A 22,175-nucleotide genomic window follows, 5' to 3' on the forward strand; every position below is an offset into this window, starting at 1 on the left:
AAAGAAAAAGAGAAAAGGAGGAAAATACCTTCTTGCCACTCACCTCCTTGGATATGGACCAAATCCATCAGAAACCAATGTACAGATTTTGTAGAATAAAAAGTCCCATGGTACCCCAAATGGAACTCTCTCTCTCTCTCTCTCTCTCTCTCTCTCTCTCTCTCTATATTATATATATATATATATATATATATATATATATGTATGTATCTGCATGCAGTGTTGGAAGAGGCAAAGGACCACAGGTTTGGACTGAGAGAAGTGTAGGGACAGTGGATGAGAATGGGTTTGATAAGGAACTTTGGGTACATTGGCTGATAGGGTAAAAGTTGTAGTTTTTGGAAAGAAAGATTTGGTTGTATAATGCTGTTTCCTTCTTTACGCTAAGCAACGGTAGAGCTTTGCAGTACCATAGGAGGAACTAATCTCGGAATTAGTGAAAGTGTACTATATTAGGGTATATGTAATTTGGTTTGTTGCCTGTAGTGGATTGTTGGAATCATAAGATTGGGGAACATAACAAGGAATGGGAGAAAGAGAAAAGCAAAGTACATGAATAATGAGGGCACGAAAGAAATGTGCATATAATAATGGGTTGTTTATTTTTTTTTGGTGGCAATGTTTCAAAGTGAGATTTTATATATATATATATATATATATATATATATTTTGTATGCCTCAATAATTTTTGCATATACGCAAAGCGAAGATTTTAGTAATTTTTTTATTTCTCTCAGCAACCACGTGTTTGGCAAAAAGAAGCAAACAAAATTTAAAAATTTTATATGGCAGAGAATCAAAAAGAGCTTTTAATTTACTCGTAAAGTATTCCGAAGTATTTATTGAAAATGACATCAATTCTTCTCCAAATAAATAATTCTACTTATATTACGCCGTATATTGAGGCTCGGACTATACCGACTAGTTGTCAGTGAACATTAATGACCTGGAGAGTTTGAAAGATTTAGTATAACATTACATTAATTAAGTAATGTGGCACAGTAGGTATCGATGTAACTATTTACTCATATTAGCTAGAAGCAAGTTCTCTGTCTTTAATTTTATTAAATTGCAATTTTAAGTAAGCCAGTAGACAAGCAAGAATTTTTTAGGTTTCTGCAAACAAGTCAAGAGTGATCTTCTCGGCTAATAAATTTATGTCTCAAAGGGGCTAGGTTAATATAAAGTAAGTCTAATCAAATCAACATCTAGGGTTCCTATTGTCAAATTAAACCATTGGCAATAGGCCAAAATTTTGTATCTTCTATTGTTCAATCTTAATAGGTAGGTAATGGCGCCAATGATTCGGGTACTTAGAAAACAACTATATATATTTTCAGCAATTCAAAGTATAATGTGACCCGATAACTCTTTTTTTCGCGATTTTCTCCTCTTTTTTATCTACAATCAAGAGGATCAGTTATGTAGCATATTTAGTGCAAAATCTAGTTGTAGTTAACATGGCAAATTAATCTTGGGTGTTTTTACTCTTCTTTTTTCAAAAAAAAGTTGCTATAAGTTAAATGATACTGCTCATATTTGGACTGTAGCCAATCATTCCAAATAATCTGTGTCTTGCATTTGATGAACCACATGGGTTGTACAGCTTTGTCCCCACCTTTTGTTGGAGAGCATCCTATATGATAGTAAAACACTAAATAGGTTGAATATTAATAGGATCTAATAAATAGTGACAAGTTTCTTGTCTCAAAACATTCATTTATGACCTGGTTGTTACACCTTATAAAACCTACCTCATTAAAGAGAACAACTATTTTATTTTCACATGAAATATATATATGCTACACAAATGTTGCCTCATCATATATATATATATATATATATATATATATATATATATATATATAGAGAGAGAGAGAGAGAGAGAGAGAGAGAGAGAGAGAGAGAGAGAGAGAGTTTGACTGGATTACTATCGGTAGTAAACTGCTCGGTTTATTACCGATTTATTTTTGATAATAGAACTTCCAAATCGACGATCGGTACCGTTGAACATGATCTAGACCATTTAAATTATCTAGAAATTAAATTTCATAATTTTTTCGCATCACTAACTGAACGATCAAAGGGTCACAAAATCTATAATTTTAATGGCTGATTTGGTGCGTTTGCTCATTTAACGGTATAGAAGAGTTCAAATCAACTAAATTTTGTTAAAAAATTCTTTAAACTATTTAAAATAAGATCTATACTCTATATCTCAAATATAAAAATTGTATCATCCCTTTTGAAGGATATTCGTTTCCGGCCATTCATTTTTCTGTTCACTTGATGGACAAGAGAACAATATAAAAAATGTGTGAAATTTGATTTTCCGATAGTTTAAATAGTTTAGATCATGTTTAACGGTGCCTATCATCAATTTGGAAGCTCTATCATCGAAAATAAATCGGTAGTAACCAAGCTGTTTACTACCGATAGTATTCTAGCAAAACACTCTCTCTCTCTCTCTCTCTCTCTCTCTCTCTCTCTCTCTCTCTCTCTATATATATATATATATATATATATAGTAGAGCTATTATGCTACCGGAAGTATAAAGTGGTTGGTGCTTTCGATTTTTTAGCCCTTAGATCAATCACATTGATCATTTCTAATCATTGGATTAATATTATTAACCAACAGGGACCACTCAACCCTAAGGAGACCACTCAATCCTAAGGGGACTGCTATCATTCCAACCGTAGAATCTTTAATTCAAGAGCTAAAAAATCGGAAGTATCAACTATTTTATGCTTCTGATAACATAGTAGAAAAATGAAAAAAATACAGAAAAGTATTTTTCTTTTTTGTTCTATAACTAGTTCTTTATTGTAAACAGGATCATATGATATTGATTAACTACCATGCATTTTTCACTAAATTAGCTTTTGAGTATGTATATACATATGTATATATACTCATGGAATCGCTATCACTGTAAATCGTCTAATCCAATATAAGAACTTTACCTATGTTTGGTAGGAAAATGAGTTTATATTCTGTTATATATTTTCTCCCTTTTTTAATCCAAACACTCGCTAAAGGGAGGAAATAGCTATAAGCCGTATTTAGTAAGAACAATACATATAGTCACTACAACAGAATTACATACAGTCAATACATACATACAGTCACTACAACAAAATTAGAAAATGAGTTTTTAATCCAAACACTCGCTAAAGGGAGGAAATAGCTATAAGCCGTATTTAGTAAGAACAATATATACAGTCACTACAACAGAATTAGATTATAGGAACATATTTTTAAGATATTTTTATGTAAGTGTTCCATTTATGCTAAATTTTTTTAAAACTATCTACTAAAACTTAAATATAAAACCTAATACAACCAAAAATAAAAAAGTTGTTCTACTCAACCAACCCCACCCAACCCATCGGACCGATTACAAATAGAAAAGAAAAAAATAAAAAAATTGATCACCATCTTTTCTTCTCCTCCTCCACTGTTGCAGCCGATGAGGTACATCTCCCTTTTCCTCCTCCATCGTTGCCATCGACGAGGAAGAGTTCCTGCGGTTGGAATTCAGCGGCGAGAATCTCGCAGAGACCGTAGAAGGTTACGATCGCCACGTGTCCCTCCGCCACAGGTCGCTGGAGGAATGGATGTCAAATATCGAGGCGGCTCCACATATAGGAACCTCACATATAGCAACACTTTTAAAAAATATCGATAATTTAGCCGGCAGTATTTTTTTTTTATCTATACCGATATTTAAAAATATTACTATGCATCATTTTTATTACGGTGAGTAAAAATACGGTACAGTAGTTTAGCGTAGTTAGTCATTTTTTGAATACACTGCACAAGTGAAACTCTAATAAAAAAACTTCAAAGATGAGCCAAACATGGGAGTCATTATCAGAGTCACGTGAACTTCAGCTGATATTTAGCTTCACTGCGGCAGGATTTTTGCTGCAGTGAGACAGAGGAGAAAAGTCGACGGAATCCCCAGTTAATTTCACCACCTGATAATAAGCTACCAGAGTCAGCAATAAATATTTACTATTACATTTAAAAAAATTATTGAACTTAAATAAACAAAATTTATGAGTGTTTTGGTGGGGAAAAAAAAAAAGTTTTACATAGCTCTCTCATTTGCGTCTGATCTATTTGTGCTTCGAGTAGTGACAAACTTTGACAAAAAGTTTGATACAGAAAGAAAAAGACACAAATTTCGAACTTCTGCTCTAGCAAGAAAGAGATGAAAACACAACTAATGAAAGAGTTCGAGTACTAAAGAAAAAAAGAAATTTGAATTTTTACAGTAGCAAGAAGGAGATGATCAAACACAGTAAACTCTCCGAGCTGGAGCCTGGAGGGTTATTTTGGTGATGTTTGAGGTGACATTTATTCATCCTTGAATGCAAAGAATTAATTGAGGGTCCACACACACACACACACACACACACACACACACACACATACATATATATATATATATATATATATATATATATATATATATATATATATATATATATAGAGTGAGGCTACTATGCTATCGGAAGCACGGAGCCTTCCGTGCTTCCAGCTCGTTTTCGATGTTGCGACTTTCGAATCGTCGATCGGCTCCGTTAAACTTGATCTAGAGTATTTGGAGTACCTAGAAAATAAATTTTATTATTTTTCGATATCATTTGCCTAGTGATCGAATGGGCTCAAAATCAACAAATTTCAATGGCCGTAGTGAGCCGTTTGCAAGTTTAACGGTGTAGAAATATCCAAATCACGTGAAATTTTGATAGAAAATTCTTTATACTATATAAAACAAGATTAATATCTTTGATCTAAAATTTTAATGCCATATTATCACGTTTTGTAAGATTTTTATTTTCAGCCGTTGATTTTGAGCCCCTTCGTTCACTAGGCAAATGATATCGTAAAATCATAAAATTTATTTTCTAGCTACTTCAAATACTCTAGATCAAGTTTAACGGAGCTGATCGACGATTCGAAAGTTGCAACATCGAAAACGAGCTGGAAGCACGGAAGGCTCCGTGCTTCGGATAGCATAGTAGCCTCACTCTATATATATATATATATATATATATATATAGACATGGCATTAGGTGTCATTTAAAGGGTAAAGAAAAAAGTACAGGAGCATGGCCTACTCTCTGTGCAGAGGCCCTTATTTTCCTGCTAATGCTCACATGTATAATGTACCCCCTCCTCTCTTTCTCTCTTGTTTTACTGTTTGGTTAGGGCCAGTTGTTTAATTAGTAATGAAGCGCGCAAAAGAGTTCAGTGGCGAAATAGACTACACGAGATGTGCATTTGCGTCCATGGGGGCGAAACCACGGAAAACGACTGTAGCATCCGGCCCTTACTTGTCGGGCCGCTCAAGAAATGTGACATCGAGCAAATAAATTCCTGACAAGAAACATACGGTTGGCGCACTGCACCGCATATAGCGATCGTGCTTCTAAATAGAGTCTTAGTGATCGAAGCGAAAAGTTGGGGTTACGGCCCTTTTTTTCAACACACGTAACTCGTGCACGAACGAACTCAGGCTGCGTGGTTCCGATGTGCGTAAAACAAAATTTAAGTGCACGCAGTAAATTTTTTTTCTTTTTTTTTTCTTTTCAAATTTAGCGAACAATTAATCGTTATTTTTCAGAGTAAAAAAAGCAGCTCAAGTCTCAATGACCAAATCGGAGAAAGTTTTAAGTGAGATTTTAGTCGAGAGAACCTCTTCAGCCGTTCTATTCATCTACATTTACTCCGTCATTTAACATACAGCATTTATGACGGATATAATTAATCCTCTCTTTTTGACCTTCATAAAAATGTTTGTAACTAATAACCTGTTACAGCATTTACTATTCTTTACTTACTCGTGTTTTTGATAAGACGTAAAAACGGAAAATCTAGACTATACTCGACTTCCATAGAATTACAAGCGACAATGTTTGCCTGAAAAAAAAAAAAAAAAAAAGAAAAGAAAAAAGAAAAAAGGGGACCACATCTGAATGAAATTGGGACATATCAATTACGTTCACTCGACGGTGATGATGTGATGCATATATATAAATGTCATATGTTAATATATTTATATATGCTAGCCATATAGCACAGAACGTGCCACAATTATTATGGTACGAGGCTATTTATCAGATGATGGAATGAGCCAACAATGTGGGGGATATTATTCATAATAACACGACAAATCTAAACAGTTGCGCAGGCGGTTAGTGCCGTGTTGTATAGGTTGAATATCCCAAAGGCTAGCTACAGCTGTTAGGTAGACTGTGGATGTGTACATGACTACATGAGCAAAAATGATGGTTTTTTTTTTTTTTTTTTTTTTTTTTTTTTTTTTTAGAGATAAGTAAGATGTTATCTGTTTCGTTTATTCTATTTAGAAATAAATTTAATTAGAAATATGAATCAACTAGAATTCGAACTTGAAATTTCGGATACTAACAAGCAAACTCTTTGTCACTTGCGCTAGAGACGGTCGGTGATTTTCAAAAAAATATGGATGAAAAAAATTCAAGCAGTAGTTGTCTTGGCCTCTTCTTCGAGGCCTCAGTTGATCTTTTCAATCTACCGACTATTCCAGCGTTTGCTATTTGAGAAAGGAAAGAAAGGTCACAGATGAAAATAAAATAAAATAAAAAAAATTAAAAATTGAGCTCCCAAGTTAAAACTTGAACGGCACTTTTATGTACAAAAAATTATGTTCCGTCGAAGGCTAGAAAGACATGCCCGGTAGGAATATTATCGAGTAAAAAAAAACTGTTTGTATGCCTAAAAATTAGACGTAAATCTTACGTTCAATAGATCAATAAATTTAGATTTTTTTAAAAAATAAACTTCTTATCATGACTGTAATTTTAGAGAGACGCGAAAGTAAATAATGAGTCACCCCTTCCATTGATATGGACACATCTGAGATCAAATCCAAATACCAAATACGTTCTCGACGTGATCCAAGCGAAACCGGTGGTTTCTTGGTCACGACCAGCTAAAGCTAAATCGGAGCAAGTTTGAAAAAGGATCTTAGAGTGTCTAGGGTGGCCACTTGCTTGCTTTTGGTCCAAAGATGAAATTCTTATTGTTTTTTTATGTACTGTATCAACAACAATTTCATTTGTTTCGATGGAAAGGAACATTTTATTTCTCACGTCCAGGATTGCGTCCTGGATCATCCCGATGGGCCATAATTACCGCGAGCAAACATATAAACGCTATAGCTTGTTTCCAATACTCAGCAGCTTACCCATTAGAGCCACCGTTAACCATTGGTCGTTGAGGCGTATTCTCAAAAGACCTGTATCTACAGCCGTGGCAATAGGGGCGTGGTTTGGTAATACACCAATTTGGCCACTATTTGTAGATAAAATGGTTCTAAGACATCTGTGGAGGAACTATATGTGGAGCAATCAGGCATAAATTGATACCAACTCCTCAAAATTTCAGTACTTGTGAAACATTTAATTATTTGAATGTAATGTATCTAGGGAAGATTCACTTTAAAGTAATTAGTTGTAAGATATCTAATAAAACCGTACCTGGAATTGAGATCTCATTCAAAGAAAAAGATAACAAATATCTGGAGTTCATTTTTTTGATCAATTATAAACACAAAATACCAAAATGAGCAGATCGGGTTAAAATATTCCCAATCGAAATGTAAAAATTATGACAGACCATCTATTTTTTATCAAATTCTTTTTGGATTTTACTTAAGAAATAAGAGTATTATAAAAATAGTGAGGTAAAATAGATTAAATAATTAGGAGGATGTAAAATTTGTTCCCGATTTTTGGGTGTACACGTGGCATTGCGCGCCTTGTAATCTAGAAGGACATGGACTGATGGACGGTCGTAGAATCGACTGTACCATAGTGCGCCATCGTACGGCCCACTCTTTTTGCATGCCCAATTTAGGGCCCATCACGACCGTGCATCCACGAGACACGAAAGGTAACGTAGCAGATTAATGTCGTACGTTTAATTTTCCCCAACTTCTACTTGATTGAGATTTTTTTTTTTTTTTTTTTTTTTTTTTTTTTTTCTTTAGAGCAGCGCGAGTCACCCCAGTACCCTAGCCATGCAAATGAATATGGGTGGGTGGAGCTTTCGTTTTATCTATCCTGAATAGAATTCTAAATATAAAATAATAAATAAATTTATAATACTAAATGAAATATTTTTTAGAAAAAATTTTAAAAAAACTCCCTATGGTTTCGCACTTTTTCATTTTAATATCCTGTAGTTTAAAGTGTATCAAGTTAATATCCTGTGGTTTCGTACTTTCTTACTTTAGTAGCCTATGGTTTAAAGTGTATTAAGTTAGTATTCTGTGATTTTATTTTTGTATCAAGTTAGTACCCTGTTGTTTTATTTTTGTATCAAGTTAGTACCCTGTGCTTTTATTTTTCTCTTAATAAAATATTAAACCACATGGTACTAAAGTGAGAAAGTACGAAACCACAGGGTACTAACTCGATACACTTTAAACCACATGGTATTAAAGTGAAAAAGTGCGAAACTATAGGGTACTAACTTGATACACTTTAAAGTACAGGATACTAAAGTGAGAAAGTAAAATCGCAATGGGGGTATTTGAAGTTTTTTCTATTTTTTATGGATGGGGAATGAGATGAGAAAAAAAAAAAAAATCCATCTGAGCCGGCCCACTCAAGCTCTTTCCGGATAAATAGTTAAATTATAGAATAAGTTTTATATTTTAGAAAATAATTGGAGATCTAAATATTATTTATTCCTACTATGAAATATGAATATAATTCTGAAAATACCTTATTTAATCATAAATTTATTATTTCATAATTTAATGAAACATAATAAAATTTAACTATACTTAATTTAAATTTGAATTAAAAAAAAAAAAAAACTAGCAGGTTAGATTCAAGCATTGAAAGGATCGAGACAGATTTTCAGATGGGATGGATCAGGAAAGAAATTATCCCGTCAGGAGGCCGGCCCGGAGGTGGACAGACAAGGTGTTGACGGAAAAAGAGGTGTCGGTGGGTCTCCGTCTTCTGGATCTGCTCTCTGTTTGCATCCCTGGACTCCTCTTTTACTGCACTAAACTTTACTACATATCATGGGGGATAGCTCGTTTCCTTCCTATGGCCATAAAAGCTAAAAAGCAAAAGCATATAGAGAGGCTCTCCCTATAATTTTTGCTCACCTTTTTAAAATTAATTGTGAACTATTTTTTTATATAAAATTGATCTTTTGAATAATATGGTATCAGAGTCGATCCTTGAGTCCTGAGACTTGCTCCATTGCTAGACTCCCTGCACCTACACTATTGATTAATTTTATACACTGTTGATCATTTGAAAAACATTAATATGATTGTCCACCAAACATGCTCTAAGCAGTTCAATTATATTATGATTATATTGATGATTAAACCACTATATAATTAAATTGTAAACCACTCTAACCACCATGAAATATCTCATGACGTGTTTACGCGACTTTCACCACCTTCCCAATCTCCATCGAAGTCAATTATATAGGGATGTAGTTTACTTTTGGGTGTATAATTGCATGAATAATTTATACATCTTTTACTTATTCAACTTCCAAAAAAAAAATATTGCAGTTTAAACAGCCTCAAATAGGTGTATTATACAATTCTGACATTGTTGTGTAGATTTGAGCAGGGACATGTTTATACTCAGATCTCTAAACCTAGCTTGGAATTAAGCAGGAGAAATTATTTACCGGACCTGGTTTAGTCATTGAACAAATGCTAAACTTGTATCGACGACTCCACGTTCACCGAAAAAAGCAATAAACAAAAAAATAAATAAACCTGCTGAGTATTCCACTGCATGTTACTGAATAGAGAACATTAATAATGTAGCTGAATTGGAAGCATCAGAACAGGAAATAGAGAATGAAAGTGCAAAGACCAATTCGGAAAATAATAAATTCGTCGCGGTAGGCTTTGATCTTCGGCAGTAATCATGAATATGTATGCCACCACAATGAAATTGGAGTACAGTACAGAGGGAAATAGCTAAAGGCAAATTCTCTGAACAGGAAACTTACTATGAATATAGTAACAACAGATTAAGATTACGGGTGTTCAGAAACTCTTCAGTTCAATCTAAGAAGAAAATAGTAAAAGAACATAAAGAGGTAGCCTCATGACTCAATCATACTACCAACGACCGTACTAATCAACTGCTTCCAAATTATTTGCTCAAACTATATTTCTGACATGTAAATAAGGATCGCACGTGAGCATGCCTACTAAGCGCCCCTACACTCTTTATGACTAAACTACTCATCTAATATTGCGCACGATCATTCACCTATATGAAACCGCTGCAAACCAACTTCAGGTTTGCTCTTTCTCAGTCGCTTTCACATGTGTGAAATTGATCTTTCTTAAAAATGTAACTTAATCTACCTGGAAAGGGAAAGCACAACTAGCACAACTAGCACAACAGATAAGTTGTATAGGAAGATCAGTTCACAGTTCAAACATACCATCACCTGAAAGGAACTGCATCATCACCTGAAAGAACAACCGTTTTCTCGCCATATACGGAAAGCAAACTTCTCCTGTCCTTATTTGCATGATAAACATAGCTCTAATTTTGAGATATGAATCACTCCTATGGTATGATGCAAAATGCAAGAGCTTTTGTAGACCGCGTTTTCCTGAAAACATGGTGGAATTGTTACCACCAAATGCCATACTGTTTACTGGATCCCGCGGCAGATTAAACGCAAGTGCACGACCTAGCTAGCTTTATGTTTCTGAGCAAACAAACTTGAGCAGGACATGCTCACCAACGTTGAAGGAAAAGAAGTAGAGGGAAACTAAAGTGGGCAGGACATGCCGGAGTCAAATTATACAGCCAGCCAAAAATCATGTGGCCAAAAATTGACACGCAATCTTTACAGTTTTTATTATAGGGCGCTAAAAGATCAATTTTATCAATATCAGGACACTGTGTTGGGAAACACGAATCAAATTATAATGAAAATGATCTATACTGGCCCTGCTATTGAATATGATCACGTCACAGTACAGTTTATCAATAACCTCCTAATAGAGTCCATTCATGAACATGATAAAGTTTGCTACACAAATTGAAATAGAAGGGGGAAAAAAAAAACAAAGGGAAGAAAAGAAATAGCAAGCGAATGTCAATACTATATAAAATCTTTTCTTTTCCTAGCTGTTTTGGAAATTTGCCGAAACACTCACTTGAACTCAAGTCCAGCCTCAGCTGCTCGCCGAGGCTTGCTTTTTCGCCGGCTTCCATTTTGCCGAAAGCCATTAGGCTTAGTTGACTCATTTTCCTCTAGGACTGGATCAGAATCTTCTTTTACTTGCAAATCCCTCTTCTTCGTCTTATTAGCATTTTCAGCTGAGCCTTTGATCTCTTTGTTAGAAACCACAACATCATTCCCTTCCTCCTTTTTTGCTTCTTCTTCTTCCTCTTCGATTTTTTCGGCGTCTTCTTCGTCAACATCATCCTTCAAAGGCTTTTGTGGCCTTCCCCTTCTTTTATAGGAAGGAATTACTTCTTCGACACTATCCTCATGACTTGTGACGGGGGTTAATTTCTTTCCCTTTCCTCTGCCTCTACCCATTAACTCCAAATCAACAATGGAAATAATTCAAGCTATCATAAAAACTGCGAAGGAGTGAAATCAAATCAGTCACTTGCATTGCTTTTGTCACTTTTTATGTGTATCTACAGAACAGAAACTGCAAAGTAAATCACATCGATAGAGTCCAAACTCCAAACTACTGCTAAGATTTTTACTTGAGAAGCAAACTGAAATAAAGTATACTTAATCTCATCAACCGAAAAAACAGTAGTCTCTCCTATCTAAGAACTCGTAGTATGAGAAAAATCTTGTCAAATAATAGAAATAGATTCAGATCGAATTTCCAATTTTCCATTTCTTTTTGAGAGAGAAAGGTAGCATACTATCTGCTTCGACCATTTTTTTTTAGAAATAAACTTAACAAGAAATGTAAAGCAATTAGGTTTCGAATTTGGGACTTCGAAAACCAACCATCAAGCCCTTTTTTACTTGCCATAGGGACGGTCGGTCAATTTTCCATCTTAATTAGCATCATTGGATACATTCAAAAAAATTAGCATCATTAGAGGCATACCATATTTCGCGACTTGAGAAGTTACATCCATAAATACGAAAGAAGTAACGGACGCAACTTTCTTAAGAAACAAGAGGGTGATCTAAAAATCCAACCCAAATTTCAGTTTTAGCCGTCATCAGAGATGTTTTTGTTTTTTTTCATGCGAAACTGTGCATCATCAAACAGGTGAATCATCCTAATCTATTATCAAATCTGAGAAGAAAAAAAGGCATATAAGGCCTCCTTTATTGGATCAAATAGCACTATTTCTACCAGCATCAAAGAAATTAAATCCAAGCAAACCTCATCAATATAATACCTAAATGAATCCAAAAGTTCAACTCCTGAGCAAATCCAACATCTACAAAATCCCATCTATGAGATTGCTATGAGCAATAAAAAACCCATTTTTCTTAGAACTAATAGTTAGCACATATGCATCCCAAATTGATCCCCTGCAGTTCGAACAGATATAGCTGAATTAAAACCACAGCTAATAGACCCATGAAACCCTAGAAAGAGAAGCAACTACTGCTGTGTGTAAACAGCAAATAAGAATGAAAAAGGGCAGCAAAAAGCAAGTTCTCAAACTGACCATGGATGAGGATACAACCATCTTATTCAGCAGATTCCGATGCCCCATTCCTGCAAATGTGATGGGATTGATTAAAAAGGTTAGATTTTTATGGTTTTGGGAGAACAGAGCAGGGGATTGGATGGTTCAAAAGATAATCTTTTGATGAACCAACCAAAACCCAGATGAGAAAATTGGGGAAAAAGCGGAAAATTTGCATGAGGAAAAGAGGATTTGATGAGATAAAACCTTTGCATTTGAGGCCCAAAGAGAGCTAAAGGAGGAGCAAATGAAGCAGCAGCAGCAGCAGCAGCAGCAGTTGTAGGGAGAGGAAGAAGAGGAGAAGAGGGAGTGTAGTGGAGAGAGATTTTTTCTTTGTTTGTTTACCTAAATACATCTATCACTGTAAATGACTAAATTTATACATCATTTTTTTCCCCCCCTCTTTTCTGACTGTTCTTAACTTAGTTTGTTTTAATTTCTATTAAAAATTTTATTAAAAAGTGAGTTTGCTAATTAAATAATAACAATAAATTTAGCTATATGCTTACTTTAACCAACTAAATAATTCAACCAAAATAAACAAATATTCATAATACCAATCAACAGAATAAAATTTAAATCATTGCATTTTTACGGGGTTGCTATGATAATTCTCAATGTTAAATGATCAATTTATTTCACGAAAATAAATGAATTTTATTTTCTGGACCAAGCACTAATTCTGTTTTGTTGTTATACTCCAAATTTCTAAAACTATCATCATATATCTCGTGATTTAAAGAGTTGGGAAGTAGTAAGATGAGAAATCTATGTGCCGCATCAGCGGACATGGTATGGAAATTAGAATCTGGGATTGTGAATTTAAGCTCGCCAAGGGTAAAAGAGTCATTTGACCATTATTATTCCTTTATTAATTTCCTTTTGGGAAAAATATACAGAGACATTAATTAGTATGAACTTTAGCACTTTTGCAAATAGGTTCCTGAATTTTTAAAATTTTTAACAATTGTGTTTTTCAAAATTTATCAAATAATTTAATAGACATCTCTCCTCGAGTGGACTTACCAATTATATATGTAGCAATTTTGACCAAAAGTCATGTACATAATTTTATAAGATTTTAAAATATAAAAAAATATTTTTTTAGTTTAATTTTGATAATTAAGCATAATGATCAAAAAAATAAATTGAATCAAATTTTAATTTTTATAAATATTTCGTTTTACGAAGCTTTATTTAACTTCATGCGCATGAGAATAATTGTATAATTAATAATTTTAATTAAAAAATTTACTAAACTATTTGATAAACTTTGAATAGTTTAATTATCAAAATTGAACGTGCACCCTCAATCCTCATTTTGCGGCTGGTTTACTTGCAAACTATAAACAGCTTTCTTTTATGTTTTTATATTAAATTATTTGTTCATCTATTTAAAGAATACAATCCCCTTACTCTCCAAAATATATTGAAAATAAAATTTTAATATTTTTATATTCAACACCAACCAACCTCTCCTACAGTGCATTAACATTAACATATAAATTATTCCGTGACGATTTATTCTACCTATGCATTTAAATCTTTGACTAATCAAATCGTAAATTTAGATTAGTTATATAGGAATAATAATAGAATAGAAACTCGATGAAATAATTTGGCACTGCGTCCTTTACTTAGTCGAACTTATTTGAGACTCGTCTAAACCAAGCAAATGGGTCAAAGTCGCGTCAAAATCATTAATGAGTGAACGGTAATCGTGTTACGTTAGCTTAGATTCCTATGAAGTAATGAAACCTTGAGTTAGCATACATAGGCAGATCAAACTTTAGCAGTCAAATTTGAATCAAGAAGTAAATACTATTTTGAATAAAGCTTCAGATAAAACTTTATATAGCAATCGATTTAGTACATCCATTCAAATTACTCGAGAAGTATTTAGTATTTAATAAATAAAAAATATGATCATATATTTAAACCTAATACAATATTCAGCGTTCAAACTCGTCTTATCGGAATAAAATAAACTATTTCACAGGTGAAATCTAACTACCATCCTATAAATTATGACTTCCAAAATCTTTCAAAAAATAGAAATTAATTAAAGTTCCTATTTATTTTTTATTAAACAGAAAAATACCCTATTTGAGAAAGTACAAAACTCCTATTTTTCAATCATAAAAAAATTTATACAAAATAAACTATTATTAGATTTTTTATACTGGCATCTAAGGATAACTTAAATTAAGTATAAATTTCTACAAATTAGCTGCATTAAACATGCAGGGCATGTACATGCTGATCAGTTATTAGTAACTAAGTACCTTACGATCCGTTTTCTTATTGGTCAAAGGATATATATACATGCAGGGACCTCTATAAATTGAAAAATACATAATAGTCCATATACAATTAATAGTCCATGTGGAGATTTGTAATTAATTAAGTTGTACTGTACTCCAAGCTAGAGCCCAAATCGTACTATTAAATGGCTAGCCCACAACTTTATCATCATCGATAATAATTAATTTTATATTATTGTCACTCCAGCGTGATGCGTCATCACGCTCAGGATAAGAGTCCAAAATACCAAAATAACTTTATAGTGTAGAGCATAAATAATAATAATAATAATAATAATAATAATAATAATAATATTCATCATGATCTTATTTTATTATATTTTTTTCAATTTACTTGAAATTCAGCATGTTTTCTGTTCATGATCATGCATATGCGAAGAAAAGTGTTGAATATAAATGTTTAAAAATGAGCGTCTTCAACGGCGGAGGAATCTTATACTACCATACTTGCACCACGTCATCAATAACAAGTCAATCATTTTTTTTCTTTTTAAATAAAAAATATAATAAAAATATTTTTTTATAATCATAATGTGACATATATTTCTAAAAAGAGATTTTTGATTGATTTATTACGCCATGTCATTAATATGCCCGTTGCATTTTAGAATTTTTCTTAACAGGCGACGGCACACGGGGAGCGGAGTCCCACAAAGGCCTGTCATTAATATGCTCGTTGCATTCTAGAATTTTTCTAGACAGGCGACGGCACGCGGGGAGCGGAGTCCCACAAAGGCACTTGTTGTGGAGGTAAGAATCGGCCTTATGGTACACCATGAACCTCCCCGTTGGGATCTCGCCGCACAGCTCATTGTACGTGAGGTTCAAGTAGTGCAACCTCACGTCCTTGAGCGACTTGGGCACCCTCCCCTTGATCCTGTTGTGGCTCAGATCCAAGTACGTCAACCCGTGCGGCACCATCACTCGGGTCAGGTCGAACGCGAGCTCGTTCCACGACAAATCAAGCTTCGTCGCCGGTTTCGTGATCCCGAGCAGGAACGACGCGTCCCCGGTGAGCTCGTTGTGCGAGAGATCGACGGTGTCGATGTCGCCCTCGCCGTAGTCCTTCGGTATCTCGCCCGACAATTGGTTGTCGGACAGTATAAGGAACCTGTACATACGTGCGCACGCATGCATATATGTGTTGAGAATATATATGTATATATGTACGATATTAAAATATGTGTAGTTTTAAAGTTTTTAGAGTAATGGGTTGTTTAGCATGCAGTACCTGAAGGTCCCGTGCAGCAATCCGGGCGGTATTTGCCCGGAGAGGCGGTTGCCGCTGAGATCGAGGTAGCGTAAGTTCGGCAGGCTCGCGAGGGCCGTGGGGATTGGGCCGGAGAAATTGCTGTTGGAGAGGATGAGAGCGCTGAGATTCGTGCGGGAGAGGAAGGCGGGGATGGGGCCGGAGACGTTGGTGGATTCGACGTCAAGAATCTCGAGCTGCGAGAGCTTGGAGAAGGAGGAGGGGATGGGGCCGGCGAGCCCCGGGATGGTGTCGAGCTGGATGGTGCGGAGGAAGGGGAGGTCGCCAAGGGCGGCAGGGACGGGGACGGAGGAGGCCTGCAGAGTGAGGCGGAAGAAGGCGACGAGGTAGACGCGGCCGGATTCGCTGCATTCGATGGCGTTCCAACTGCAGCAATTGAAGCCTGGCTGCCATGAAGCAAGCTCTGGAGGATTGCCAAGCTGGTCCTTAATTTTTAAAAGTGTTGCTCGGTCGCCAGCGTTGCAGTCGAGAGAGGAGGAGAGCGAGACAGAGACGAAGAAGAGAAATAAGAAGATGAGGAAGAGGAAGGAAGAGGAGTTGGGATTGTGATCAGTACAATTGGGCATTGCTGATATATTTTGCTCTTGTAAGAAAATTTGATTGGGGTGAGATCACTAGACGGAGTGAAAGGTGTTTTTATACAGGGAGTGGGAGTAGATCAATTATATTAATAATAATATAATATAATAATAATTATTACTGGAGCTGGAACACGTGAAAGGTGAATTATTATACTAATAATAATAATAATTATTACTGGAGAAGTGGAGATGGAACACGTGATGGGTGGGAGGAATATATAGGAGGGTGCATTCACGCGATGCTGCGACAAGGATAAGAGGGGAGTGGTGAGACAAGGAAGGTAGGGTGAAGTGAAGTGGGGCCTACTTTGACTCGTTTGTGATGAGGATGTTCATTTCAAACTATGGCCTGTGGGAACTGGGAAGTGAGAGAGAGAGAGAGAGAGAGAGAGAGAGAGAGAGAGAGCATACACGGTCAAAAAATCAAAAAGCTTCTAGATGTGGTCAAGGAGATATAACGGGTCGGGTTTGGAGATAGATCCGACCCGTTACGCGCGCATGCCTAATTTACGGTTTTTCTTTTTCATTTTTTTTTTTCCATTTTCACCTCAACCAAAAAACAAAAGGGGCTCGCACTGAGCCTGCAGAGGTTAGTTCTATATATACATTAAGTTCTATTTTACTTGATTAATGTTTCTCCTAAATTAGTTCTTAAAATTTTCATTCCGATGAGACCCTTTTTGTGGCGTGTATATATACAATTTGTTCGAGGGGGATATTAGGAGGAAATAGCAAGTGGAAGAAGATTTCAGAAACAGATAAAGGTGGGAGAATTGGGGGAAGAACCCATTTGATTTTAATATAATTTTTTACGATGCTACAAATGCAAACTAAATGATTATGCTATTTTCCTCAATGGACATATTGTTCTTTAGTGTGCTGATTTTTTTGGCCATTTTTTGAGCCTTAGTAATTAGAGAGGTAGGTCCCATGCAAGATCCAGTTTGAAGTTGCTGTACAGGATTTTTAAGTTATGAGCATTTTTATCTTTCTTAAAAAGGTGCAAGATCACGCGATAACCTGAAAGGATATCGAATTGGAGCAGTCGAAATTGCGGGCAGTGTTCAGAATTCAGAATGGTGGGTGTGTTCTAGTTTTCATTTTCAGCAGTCAGGCCTAGGTGCTATTTCCGAGCTGCGTATACTGTCGAGTTTGCTCTAGCCAATTTTGATGATTGCATCTCTTCTTTTGAGATGCTGAAATGAGATTAAAGCTTACCGGCCGGTTTAGGATTTCTAGAAGGGTCTGATTCGGTTGCTGGTTTAACTTCTGATGAAGTTGATCTCTGCTTCATCGCGTCGCCGTTGGTATGGCTGCTCTATTTGTGTCAGCTTATTGTTTCTTTAAAATAATTTTCTGACGGCATATGCAGTATTATTTTTCCTTGCAACATTCTAGCTCTTAACTATCGCCAACTCAATTTCATGTGCTCTTGTCATATTATTAGTAATATCTGAAGATGCTGGAGAAGTGCATGAATCTATGCTGTAACTGGAATGTTAGTAGTTATAATTTGGATTTAAACGTGTCGGTTGAGGTTATCAAGTTCGTTCGATTCAATTTACTGATGCTAGCAGGGTTCTAGGCTTAACAATTTAGTTTGCTTATTGCTTACAAGGGAACAGAAATAAGATCTAACAAGCAAATTTACTGATATTGGAAAAAAACACAACATAGTACTAGCTTTCATTACATTCTAGATCAGAAGCAGCTAAAGGATGCTTAATTAACCCGACCTACTTTGCATTTATTCAAGACTTGATCGTACCATTCATGTCTTAATATTGAAGCCCTCATGATTATAGTTAGCTCTAACTCTGAGACATTTCAGGCGATAGCAGAAGTAGCACCAAATATCTACAGCTTGTGCTTAGTTACCGGACTAAATTGAAATTGTAGGAAGGTTCAGGGAGCATGGGAACGTCAGTGGCTCCATCGAGCATCTGCGTTACCTTTAGCATTGTAGGCCTCAACGATGGCTCCTCTTGTACGCACCACAAGGCCACCGTTACGAACTTCTCCACCCTCTTCATGTCGGCCATGGCTTCTTCGTCGCCATCCACCACCAATTCCACCTTCCCTTCTCTGTAGCAGTCGTTCACCCAGTATGTCAGTATTGCCTTCTCCTCATCTTCAATCTCTGCTTCCACGTTCCTTCTGCAACATATGATTTCCAGTAAAATGACCCCAAAACTGTAGACGTCCACCTTGGATGTGATTCCCAAGTTCCTGAACCACTCGGGCGCAACGTACCCTCGAGTCCCTCTGATGCCGGTGTTCGTCTGAGTTTGGTCCGTCTTAAGAAGCTTTGCCAGGCCGAAGTCCGAGATCTTCGCGACAAAGTTTCCGTCAAGGAGTATGTTTTGAGGCTTTATATCACAGTGGATGATCTGAGTGCTGCACTCTTCATGCAAGTAGAGCAGGCCCCTTGCGACCCCTAGTGCTATCTGGACTCGACGGTTCCAATCAGGCCTCGGACCTTTGAAAAGGAATTCCGTCAATGATCTGTTGCTCATGAACTCGTAGACTAGAAGCCGCTCTTTTCCTTCATTGCAATACCCGAGCAGTCGGACGAGGTTCTTGTGGTGGGTCTTCCCGATCGTCTGCATTTCAACGGCGAACTCCTTTTCGGTCTCACGTAAGACCTTGTCAATTTTCTTGACTGCGATACAAGTGTCGCCTTCGCCATGCAAGTATCCTTTGTATACCACACCGGAGGCCCCGCTGCCGACCTCCTCACTGAACCCGTTTGTCGCTTTCTCGAGCTCTCCGTAGGTAAAGCAGCGGAGACCAAGCCCAATCGTGCTCGGGTCAGGACCTGGCTTCTCATTCCTTCGCATGTGGGAGGGGTAGAAGGAGATGAAAATGATTATGGAGATGAGAAGAAGGTTTACAAATGCAGAGCTCCCTAAAAGCACAGAACCCACCAAGATCCAAGTCTTTTTATCATTCTTTTTGCTCATTGTTGGTTGTATCTGTGAAGTGTTCCCTTTGGGTACTTTGATTAGAAGTGTTCTTTGGACGTAATTGCCGACCTTTCCATTGGACATGGGGAGCTTCTTCTTCCAGCAGTCCTGATCATTATACACCACAACAGCGCAAAAGCAATCGCTCAAGCAATTGTTCCGACAGAGGTCATTACTGAGGGGTTGGTAATGCTCATAATCTGCCAAAGGCCAATCTACATTTTTCAGCTCAACCATGTCGAACAATCCCTGATCCGCCTCTGTCCCCTCTGCATAACAATTCTGCACCGGGAAATTGGGCATACAACCTTTATATTTTCGGCTCGGATCCAGGAAGGAATAGTGAGGCGGGCACTCGCAATCCACGCTCTGATTCCCGTTTAACTTGCAGAAGCTGTTGAACCCGCAGACGCCACTCCCAGTTTTCGTGAACATCGCCTGACAGATGTCCGGAGGTTGGAGGTCCACCACCGACCACCCTCTGTTTGTGCCGTTCTTTGGATACACATATTGCCGGAGGACCCCGTCCGGATCAAGTGTTGCTCTTTGGTAGAACATAGACATCGGCTTGCTCCCCGCGGAGACAACTTGGAAGTTTTTGCCGTTCGCGAGAGCCAGGTAGATGCTGCCCGTCTCGTTGTAGACCAACTGCGTTCCGTTCCCAACGGTGCTGCTTGCCCAGTATGGATCGTACGAGTATCCCGAGGGCTGCACGACGGGGTAGAACACGAGATTTCCATCCTGTTGGACGTTGAGAATAAACCTCCCGGCCGAATAGTTGGTATCCATTAGCCGGGCTTGGAGCACGCTACCCAGGCCGAGTACTTGGGAAGGCAACACGGTGTCAGAGGGATGGTCAAAACTCCGCCATGAGAAAGACCCGTCAGAGTTGGCGAGCACGAAGTTGCCTGTGTCGAGCATGGCGGCGTAGGTGACGGTGCTACTCGTTCCGCCGGTCCATACCTCTTGACCAGCTTGGTCCACGAGGGAGAGGTACCCGTCGGAAGTGAACTGCAGTTTGGATCCGGACTGTACCGGCTGTACTGGCTGGGTGCCGCCGGGGTACCAAACAGTGGTCTTGTTGGGTATCTTGTCGAACCAGATGGCGAGGAGGAAGAGGTTGGGGTCGGTGTCGAGGGGGCGGAAGCCGAAGGCGAAGTCCCCGGAGGGGGAGGGCCAGGAGGTGGTGCCACCGACCGGGGTGAGGGTGGAGCCCAGGGTTATATTACTGTTGGATTGAGCAAGCGAATTAGGTACGATAGGAAGCACAAGGACGAAGAGGGAGAGCAAAAGGGGAGATGAGATTGCCATTGTTTCCTCTCCAGGGATGGATTGGGTGCAATAATATTATTATTATTAGAACTAGAATTATTGGTGGTGACAAAGTGACAAAGGGGGGACATCACTCTGGTTGCGACCGCGACGACCTGGACTAAGGGTTGACTTGGAATACACATTTGTATTTTCGTGATTATGTGGACATGCGGAAGGCTGTGGTTATTGGATGGGTTGCGTGGTTGAACAGTTCCATGGAAAGCGAGTGACAACTGACAACGCACAACAGTTAATAAGTAGAAAAGGATTTTTTTTGGGGGGGGGGGGCGATTACATTCGTCATATAGTATGGTACAGATTTTTATCTTTTATTATGTCATCTTTGTTGTTAACTTTTTCATTGTGCCAATGACCATTCCTAACTTAAAAGATAAAAAATTTGATAGTTGGTCTCTGAGATTTCAATTTCGAATCCTAGTTGATTCACATCTTTAATTAAGTTTATTTTAAAAATAAATAAACGAAGCGGGTAACATGCTATCTTTCTCTTTCTCTCAAAAGAAAAGAAGAACTTTTTCATAATGCCACTGATCTCTACCGCACCTGTGAGCAAGAATGTAATGAGATACTAAACAACTTTCTACTGTAGTGGAGGAGGTATTTTTAGTTAAAATTTTGTGATTTTTTCCTGTTTTCTCTGGAGCTTTGGCTTCTTTTGGTTGTGTAGTTCTACATGCCAAACAATCATCTTCATAATACTTTTGAATATATATATACTGCTTGCCATTTGAAATAACAATAAGATTAGTGAAACAAGTGATATTTAGCTTGGTTTGAGTAAAATTATAATAAATTGATATGCCGATGGAGTTGTGAACTGTTGAGGTTGCAAGTAGTCCATCCACAACATGCTTTGTGCATTGTAATTGCCCCCTTTTTTTTGTTCTTAATTTATTAAAATTTTTATCGACTGTCTCTAACGTAAGTGGTAAAAGATTTGGTGGTTGCT

General features: G+C 37.1%; 3 protein-coding genes across 3 annotated transcripts; all 3 read right to left on the reverse strand.

The window, feature by feature from the left end:
* LOC109726092 lies at positions 10,902 to 13,119 on the reverse strand. The gene is made up of 3 exons (XM_020255531.1): positions 12,958 to 13,119; positions 12,730 to 12,779; positions 10,902 to 11,661 (listed from the first exon to the last, which is right to left on the reverse strand). Exon 3 carries the CDS (start codon positions 11,615 to 11,617, stop codon positions 11,225 to 11,227), a length of 393 nt encoding a protein of 130 aa, XP_020111120.1. The 5' UTR covers positions 11,618 to 11,661; positions 12,730 to 12,779; positions 12,958 to 13,119; the 3' UTR covers positions 10,902 to 11,224.
* Positions 15,579 to 17,008, reverse strand: LOC109725524 (polygalacturonase inhibitor 1-like). The gene is made up of 2 exons (XM_020254737.1): positions 16,306 to 17,008; positions 15,579 to 16,185 (listed from the first exon to the last, which is right to left on the reverse strand). The coding sequence occupies exons 1-2, from the start codon at positions 16,908 to 16,910 to the stop codon at positions 15,660 to 15,662; spliced, it is 1,131 nt and encodes a 376-aa protein (XP_020110326.1). The 5' UTR covers positions 16,911 to 17,008; the 3' UTR covers positions 15,579 to 15,659.
* On the reverse strand, positions 18,554 to 21,221 carry LOC109725523 (G-type lectin S-receptor-like serine/threonine-protein kinase LECRK3). Its single transcript, XM_020254736.1, has one exon. The coding sequence runs from the start codon at positions 21,200 to 21,202 to the stop codon at positions 18,800 to 18,802; it is 2,403 nt and encodes an 800-aa protein (XP_020110325.1). The 5' UTR covers positions 21,203 to 21,221; the 3' UTR covers positions 18,554 to 18,799.

Source organism: Ananas comosus, linkage group 20 (genome assembly GCF_001540865.1).
Source record: "Ananas comosus cultivar F153 linkage group 20, ASM154086v1, whole genome shotgun sequence".
NCBI lineage: Eukaryota > Viridiplantae > Streptophyta > Magnoliopsida > Poales > Bromeliaceae > Ananas > Ananas comosus.

Coding starts and splice junctions, on each gene's coding strand:
- LOC109725524 (XM_020254737.1), bottom strand. CDS start 16,910: ATGCCCAATTGTACTGATCACAATCCCAACTCCTCTTCCTTCCTCTTC. Junction 16,186..16,305: donor TTGCTGCACGGGACCTTCAG/GTACTGCATGCT, acceptor ACGTATGTACAG/GTTCCTTATACTGTCCGACA.
- LOC109725523 (XM_020254736.1), bottom strand. CDS start 21,202: ATGGCAATCTCATCTCCCCTTTTGCTCTCCCTCTTCGTCCTTGTGCTT.
- LOC109726092 (XM_020255531.1), bottom strand. CDS start 11,617: ATGGGTAGAGGCAGAGGAAAGGGAAAGAAATTAACCCCCGTCACAAGT.